The sequence below is a fragment of the Clarias gariepinus genome, chromosome 18 (assembly GCF_024256425.1).
Source record: "Clarias gariepinus isolate MV-2021 ecotype Netherlands chromosome 18, CGAR_prim_01v2, whole genome shotgun sequence".
Lineage (NCBI taxonomy): Eukaryota > Metazoa > Chordata > Actinopteri > Siluriformes > Clariidae > Clarias > Clarias gariepinus.
In genome coordinates, this window is record NC_071117.1 from 7619635 (window position 1) to 7628108 (window position 8474).

General features: G+C 39.7%; 1 protein-coding gene across 1 annotated transcript; it reads left to right on the forward strand.

The window, feature by feature from the left end:
• The first annotated feature begins 2579 nt into the window (after nt 1-2579).
• On the forward strand, nt 2580-8464 carry ndufb7 (NADH:ubiquinone oxidoreductase subunit B7). Its single transcript, XM_053476567.1, has 3 exons — nt 2580-2841; nt 6446-6614; nt 8286-8464. The coding sequence occupies exons 1-3, from the start codon at nt 2727-2729 to the stop codon at nt 8365-8367; spliced, it is 366 nt and encodes a 121-aa protein (XP_053332542.1). The 5' UTR covers nt 2580-2726; the 3' UTR covers nt 8368-8464.
• Nucleotides 8465-8474: the final 10 nt, after the last annotated feature.

Below are 8474 nucleotides of genomic sequence, written 5' to 3' on the forward strand. Positions count from 1 at the left end.
AATCAAGCCATGTACAAGGTTATCCTGGAACAATATTCTGCTCTGACTATGTTCGCCAACTCTGAGGACTGTATTGTTCCCCCAATGTCACACAGCCTAGTCGAAGTGAGGGTAAACAACCGCCAGATCAAGGTCCTGTCATGACCAGCCAAATCTAATAAACTCCATTGAAAACATCTGGAATGTGATCAAGAGGAAGATGGAAGGTTACAAGCCATCAAATAAACAGAGCAGCTTCAATGTTTGCACCAAGAGTGCATAATGCAGTGTGAAACACTGGTGTAGAGCTTGCTAAGATACATGAAAGCTGTGGTTATAAAAACAAGGTAATTCCATCAAATACTGATCTGTCGTCAGTAAAGTTTATTAGTCCAAATTTTACCTAAACACATATTGTAAAAAGTACAACCTGTGAAAATGTAGAAAAATATTTAAAATTAATGTCTCTAAGTTTGTCCCTGATTAAATGTCCCTATTTTTTTGCGGTTAGCCACCACTTTTTCAGTTAAGAAATTTTATCCATCACTCCATATGTTTTGTTTCTCACTTTCATTTTTTCCCCCTTTTATTACCCTATGTAATCTAGCTGAAATGGGATGAAATGGGATGAAAGAAAAATTTATAAAATTCATCCCATAGTTAATGGAAATCCAAAGGGCAAGGCTTTACTGGTAGCTGTGTCTTTGTCATTGAAAAGAATAGACTCTCACAGTTCCTCCGGGTACTCCGGTTTTCTCCCACAGTCCAAAGATATGCAGGTTAGGTTAATTGGCGTTTCCAAATTGCCCGGTGTGTGTGTGTGTGTGTGTGTGTGTGTGTTGCATGTGAATGATTAATGAGGTGGCACAGTGGTGTAGTGGATATCAGTGTCACCTTACACCTCCAAGGTCAGGGTTCGATTCCTGCCTTGGGGTATGTGTGCATGGAGTTTGCACATTCTCCCTGTGTTTGGTGGGTTTCCTCCATGTACTCCGGTTTCCTCCCACAGTTGAAAGACATGCGGATTAGACGAATTGTCCCAAATTGCCCATAATGTGTGAGTCTGTGTGTCCTGTGATGGATTGGCATCCTGTCAAGAGTGTACCCCGCCTCATTCCCTTGCCTCGGGTCTGCCTTGGGTGCATGGAGACCCATAATCCAAAGATACAAAGGTTAGACTGCTAATTGGCAGTCCTCAATTACCCTTAGCATGAAAATACGGCATTGTGCTTGCAACCTAGCACAGAAACAACGGATATCGTTGGGGAGTATTGGTCCAAACAGTATGACGCAGGGTGGACCACAATACCAAATATATATACCATATGGAGGGTTTTGTTCCCACCTAATTCCCAAACCTCAGCCACTGGATGCAGTAAAGGTCCTGTGCCCGGATAAAATGGGAGAGTTGCATCAGGAAGGTAATACCAGTCATAAAAAACCTGTGCCAAACCTGTTGTGGGGTTTGGATGGTCGGTCCACTGTGGCCACCCCTTGATAGGACCAGCTGAAGGATGGGATTGAGGGTGCCAATACTTAACTATGATCAGGGCAGGGTCATATGTGTAAAAAGTTTCTGTATAGTGTAGTGTATGACAGATACAATGCCTAGTTCATGGGTGGAACACTTTAGTGTTCACGTTTTGAACAAATATTTAACATGACTTAGAGTGATTCACTTACATTTTTATCTCATTATACGTCTGAGCAGTTGAGGGTTGAGGGCCTTGCTTAAGGGCCCAGCAGTGGCAACTTGGTGGTTGTGGGGTTTGAACCTGGGATTTTCCAAACCGTAGTCCAATGCCTCAACCACCGGGGTCCCCCTGGCCCGTTTGTTCATGTTCTATTAGGCGCACATGTGCAAATCATCGCAAAACCTTGAGCGATTCTTTCTCAATGACTCTTTAACTCCAAGTCATTCGTTCTTTAGTCACGTGACTAAATGCAGTACACATGAAACAGATTTGAACGGTGAGTCTTTAAGTCTTCAAGTCGCGAGTCGTTCATTATTTTGTCACGTGACCCCCATAGACGCTATGGATGCAATAGATTCAAAAGAACAGACGACTCAGAGATATGATGGTAAGCTACTCACTCACTCACATTCTACACCGCTTTATCCTGTATTCAGGACCGCAGGGTGCCAATCCATCACAGGGCACACACACATACACACACACACTATCAGCAATTTGGGAACGCCAATTAGCCTAACCTACATGTCTCTCATGTGGGAGGAAACAAAAGTACCCGGAGGAAACCCACCAAGCATGAAGAGACCATGCACAACTCCATGCATACATAGATGGGAATCGAACCTGGACCCTGGAGGTGCAAGGCGCCAGTGCTAATATTTATATATGTAATATTTTAATTACTGGAACTATAGCCAAAATTTATGTATGTAGACATATTGGGGGTCTTTTTTGTTGAAAATGCAACATTTTATTTAATTTCTGATCAAAAGAACGAAATGAACTAAATGACTTAAAAAAAGATTCAAAGAACCGAGTCACTAAAATGATTCAAACTTCCCATCACGGAACACTTAATGCGGAACTAATGCTCGCATCCCGTGTGCACTTCGGAATGTTTTACCCGTCGTGCTCTTGTACTTCCTGCGCAGACCGGAAATAAACCGGATGAGCGGCTCTGGAGGTGACCGACAGTGTGTGTTTTCTTTATAAATAAGAGTTTATAGTTTGAGGTTTGTTTAGACGCGAGGTGTCTTTTGGTTTCTCGGCGAAATGGGCTCGCATCTGGTGCGGAGCTACATCACGGAGCGGGACACGAGCCCGGACCCGAAAGGCCCGCTGCAGCACGAGCCGCAGTTCGGCTTCACCGAGGAGAGGAAGGAGAGAGGTGAGTAAACAAATAAACAAATAAACAACAACAACTGAACAACAAACACATCACAAAATGCATGTTTATAGAAATCCCGATAATATAATTTAAATTTTAGCAGTGTCAAGATTAAAGCTTACACATAAATGTCACCCTGCTCATGTTGAACTCTGGGCAAAAGTATGTGCACCCCATGTCCTTCACACAGCTGTGGTGTTTTTTCTCGGTGAAATGGGGTGCACATACTTTTGCACATCTGTGTGAAGGACTGGGGTGCAAAAGTATGTGCACCCCTGTCCTTCATATAGATGTGGTGTTTTTCTTGGTGAAATGGGGTGCACATACTTTTGCACATCTGTGTAAAGGACTGGGGAGCAAAAGTATGTGCACTCCCATCCTTCACACAGATGTGATTTTCAAAAAATAATAAAATGGGCAATGTTGTTATTATAACTATGACTCACCATCTGATACGATATAACCACGATAACTCATTGACGATTCAATTAAAATTGCGATTTTATAAATGTTCCTATTCAATATAATTTTACCATGATTTTGTTATAGAAATTTGACACTTAAAAAAAAAGTTTAATGATTAATTACATGTAGCCTGTTTCTTATAAGTACAACTTAACTTAAAAAAACCAAGTGCAGCATTTAAACACTACAAACTAACTTCAAATACAAGAGTTTAACATTTAACTGAGCAGCGCATATCTCTGTCACCCGACATGATTATTATTTCTAATCCAACCTGGCAAATAATTCGCTCCTACCACACGGGAAATGTGAAATTGTAAAATGTGTAAATAGTTCAATGTGCGCCACCTATAGGATTATAATGAAACAGTAATGTTTTACCGCCTTAAATGCCTCTACAGTCTCAAAACTCGCGAGGATGAGAGTATGTGAGGACGCGCGAATTCTAGGACACATGTTTGTCGACAAATCACTTGCGGTGATGTGAGACAGGTGTAATGAGTGAGTTCTGAACTTATTCGCTCAGAGTTTGGAAAAAAGGAAGATAAAAAGCAGATTAGAGGCTTTTAACATAATGTACGGTTTTTGATAATGTAACGCCATAAAGATGTTTCTGTTGCACCACTGTGAAGCTCCTGCGCTCGGTACAGAATGGTTTATATCTGATCATCGGTCATGGACAATCAAACTGAAAACTAGACAATTCTGGTCACTGGACGATCAACCGCTTTATCTCTATTATAAATGTAAAAATAGTTTACATTTACAACAAAAGAATCAAGATTCACGCCTGACTTGATTTTCCCCCCTTTACTTCTATGTAAAGATAAAGAGACTTTGTCATTGTAGTGACAACGAAATTAGTTTGGTAGCTCTCAGAGACCAAGAGCAATAATAAACGAAAGAATAAACACATGGTAATTGCACTTAAATATAATAAGGTAATTATATACATATATATATATATATATATATATATATATAAAATGTATGATGTAACCTTTTCACAATGTCCCTTTACTAAAGCACTGGTGTCCAAACCTTATCTAGCATCATCATGATAAAGCTCCTGTGAGATCCACAAAGCCTGCTTCATGAACAAACAGTGTTAAGGTGGTACCGGAAGAACTCAAGCGTTCTGCACAGAGCCTTGTCTGAACTCAACCATCCGGAACCTCCTGAATGTTCTGAGCTCATTGTAGAACATGTGAAGGAACACAAATCCACACAGCCATACCACAACATCTAGTGGAAAGCCTTTAGAGAAGAGAAGTGAGATTGGAGCGCATTATAACAGCGGAGAAAGAATAAAACTTGTTTTATTATAGAATTAAACACGACGTTCAACTGGGGCATTAGATGTGGCATTAGGGGTGCACATATTTTTGATCATTGCTCTGTGTAAAAGCTGAATACTTAAGGAATGATCCAATGTCTCTCCTTAGTTCCATTTACGCTGTAAAATCATATTAATGAAACCACAACCTCCGTATCCATCCCTGTCTACTTTTATTAAAAGTAAATCCACCCTTAAGGTATAAACCAGGTCTCCAGTTTCCCTTACAGAATGGTGTGAAAATCACAACATTTTGTGAGGAGAGAGAGTCTGCAGGTTGTAGCAGCTTGACAGGACGACTATAGTAACTCTAATACAGCGAGTCCCTGACTTAAGAACATTGGAGTTACGAATTTCCGCAGATACGAACGGACCGCGTGTCTATGAACATTCGTAGATGTGAACACAAAATATTAAAAAAATAAACACTGCAGTGCACCAGATACTAATGTTTACAATTTTATACAATATTCTTAGTATGTAAGTGAATGTATAAAATATCTAAAATCTGGTATATTGTATGTGTGTGCGGGAGAAATGAGTCGGTCTCACCGGTTTCAGTGTATCAGTCCAGGAGCATGATGATAGAAAATGTCTGTTCTGTAAAGCTGTCCTGATGGTGAATTATCCTAATTTTGGATAATTCTCAGTAAGACAGAGTTCACAGTCCAATACAGTGGAAAACAGCTTAGAGACACTGTTACATTTCATAGTGAGATTCATTTCCTTCGGTTTTTGGTCACATGATGGCAGTGTGGAGAAAGGGGACAGAGATTTAATCAAGTTAATCGGTATGATTTACGTTGTATATTTGTGTCAAAGGCTTCTAAGACTCACTGCGTCGGACTTGAGAACAAATCTGACTTACAAACGTTCTCCCTCAGTAGGGGACTACCTTTAATCATACTTTACAGAAAAGCATCTAAGAGCAGATTAATCCTTGAGATAAGGTTAAGCCTTATCTTAACTCATTTTAAGAAGGTTTGACTGAAAGAAAAAAAAGCAATTATTTGATGTCGTCGACTCAAATCGACACTCGAATTAGTTGGCAACGAATTTAATTGTTGATTCCTTGATAGTCATCGTGCTTGTCCTTTTCCCACTTACTTCACTCTCAGTCCCTTTACACTTCACATCGCTTGACCACGTCCTTGCCAATCATCACATTAGGCCACTGGGATGATTTCCGAGAACAGTCGCCTCCAAGGTCCGGTTCATTTTGCTCAGTGGGAACACAATCATTCCACACTTGGGTATCGTGCCAGGTATGGAAGGCAATTAGAACCTGAGGAACGGAAGTTTAGACGTGATCTCATTGGCGTTGTCTGTCCGTCCAATCTCATTCTCTGACCTACACAGCCAAAGCTGATACAGTAACAGTAAGGCATGCGAGAGTGTCACTCTTTACATTTTCCAAAATATTAATAACATCAGGCGTAGCGCTTCCCCGTTCTCTTCTTTTTGTGTGCTCACAAACCAACTCGGTGCACACTGCCACCTGCTGTATCTGAGAACGGAGCACAAATACAATGTGAACGCTGCGCACGGTACAAGGCAAGATGTTCCTAGTGTGATGAAAGCACCGAAAATCTCAGGTTTTTATTATTTCAACTTAACTCCCATATTTGCTGTTTTAATAACTAACTTGTTGCTACTATGTTTTAGATTTTGCTTCATCAAGAAAGTTAATTAAAAAACACAATTTTAGTGATGTTTTCATTTGTTAACTTGATTGTTAGTTACCGTGTGCACCAAACAACATTAATCTACAATCTCACCCGTGTGTGTGTGTGTGTTTTATAGAGTCCGTGGCCACACAGGAGCAGATGAACATGGCCATGCTCCCCCTGGAGCAGCGTGATTACTGCGCTCACTACCTGATGAAACTCATGAAGTGTAAGAGAGACAACTTCCCCAACTTCCTGGCCTGTAAGCACGAGAGACACGACTGGGATTACTGCGAGCACCAGGAGTAAGATTCTCATTTCATTCTCAGATCTGATTGGTCGGAAGGTTTCTATATCTGGTGGTGTTGCCGCAAGTCACAGGTTTATATAGAGAGATTGTGTGTGTGTGTGTCAGTGTGGACGTTCATGAATTTAATTATCAGTTCTTTTATGACGTCATTGTGATTAAAGCGATCGATGGATCTTTTTTTTTTTTTTTTTCCTAAATTATCGTTAGTTGCAGCTCTAGTCTACTGGAACCTGTTATGTTTAACTGAAAAATGTCAATGCGTTTCCTGTCATCTGTCTTCTTCACTCTAACACATTAATGACCGACTCTTTTGAAGTACGTGACGCAGGGCAACTGGGCAAAAGGTTAAACATGCTTCAGACACATCATACGTGCATGTGTGTGTCCCTCCGTCTCAAGATTCAGTGTATCAGAGTGCAGCGGACACAACAAGCAGTAAATTCTTTCAATTCATCTTAAAATATAACAAATCAGACTCTCTTCTCTTAAACCTTAAGTTGACACGGCGATTTATGTCGTCGCGCAATTTCACTTATTATTTATACATAATTCTACATAAATAATTTTAGAGCTAAATGTTTTCCTTTCGTTTCATACTCTATATTCTTAATTAAAAACTCTTTATTTTTATTATTATTATTATTATTTTTTATTTTTATGTCATCAGCGGTTTCAGTAAGAGCATTTCACTTCATGTCACTGTGTATGACTGTTAATGTGACGAATAAAATTTAAAAGTTTCAATTTGAAAATTCGAAATTTTGATTAGGAGTCCAGGACGTTTTTTTTGCCTCTGTGGAAGCAGCAGATGTGATATTTACAAGAAAACTCCTTTAAACCTTCTTTATCTCTCTATCTTTATTAACTGAGGTTGATTTGTCCTGTTTTAAAACCATTTCATTTCCAACCCAAAACACTGATTGCTGATTCCTGTCCTGTAAAACTGACTGTGATGTATTCATCACCATGAGACACACTCAGGTCAGGGCACGTGGTTGTTTTGTTAGAACCAGCTGTTGATATTTTTCGAGTCGGAAAACTAACAACACAAAGTGTGTGGTTTTGTTATCCTGCTGCTCCTCAACGCCGTCCTCACACGTTACGTTTCATAGTGTCATGTGACGCATTCATCCCCCCCCCCCCAAAAGAACAGATTAATCAGTAAATTAATTTAGTAATTAATAATTTTTTAAAAATGTTTGTTTTGCATAGCAGCTCAGGTATGTATTCATTTGTTCACCACAAGAGGGCGTACTTGTATTTCAGCCTGAATCACAGTACATGAATTTCTAAATAATTTTTTTTTTTTGCAATATGGATTTTTTTAAGCCTTTTCTTTTTTTTTTTAACAGCGAGTTTCAGTGATTTCATCTTAAATAACAGATGTTGCAAGCGTTCTGCTAGAATGGTTTAAATGAAACCTAAACTGATATGAAATATCAAATTTAATTTATAATTCATATCAATAATTAACATGTTAAACTATCAGGTAAGTTAAAAGTAATAAAAAAAAAAAAAACTTGTTAAATCCGTCAGAACCTGTGACTGTACTGGACTGTAGTCCTTAACTCTAGCACGGCTGTGACACGTCGGGTCACTGATCGATCACTTTCTTTTGTATTTTGTAGATTCTTATGCTGTTTTTCTGTTTCCTCTCGCTCTACAGTTACGTAATGCGGATGAAGGAGTACGAGCGCGAGAGACGGCTGAACCTGAGGAAGAAGAGGATGGAAGCGCAGGCGGCGTAGTCGTCCCTCTCCGTCTGTCCCACTGTTCTTTTGTCTCTCTTTCTCTCTGTGTAAATACCAAACTGCTCTCGACAATAAAGAGAACCTTTATCCTGCTTCCAGGCCTC

Bases quoted from the DNA above. Each gene is read 5' to 3' on its own strand.
- ndufb7 (XM_053476567.1), top strand. From the start codon at position 2,727: ATGGGCTCGCATCTGGTGCGGAGCTACATCACGGAGCGGGACACGAGC. The intron at 2,842-6,445 runs GTGAGTAAACAA...TGTGTTTTATAG, and splicing joins CGAGGAGAGGAAGGAGAGAG to AGTCCGTGGCCACACAGGAG. The intron at 6,615-8,285 runs GTAAGATTCTCA...CTCGCTCTACAG, and splicing joins GATTACTGCGAGCACCAGGA to TTACGTAATGCGGATGAAGG.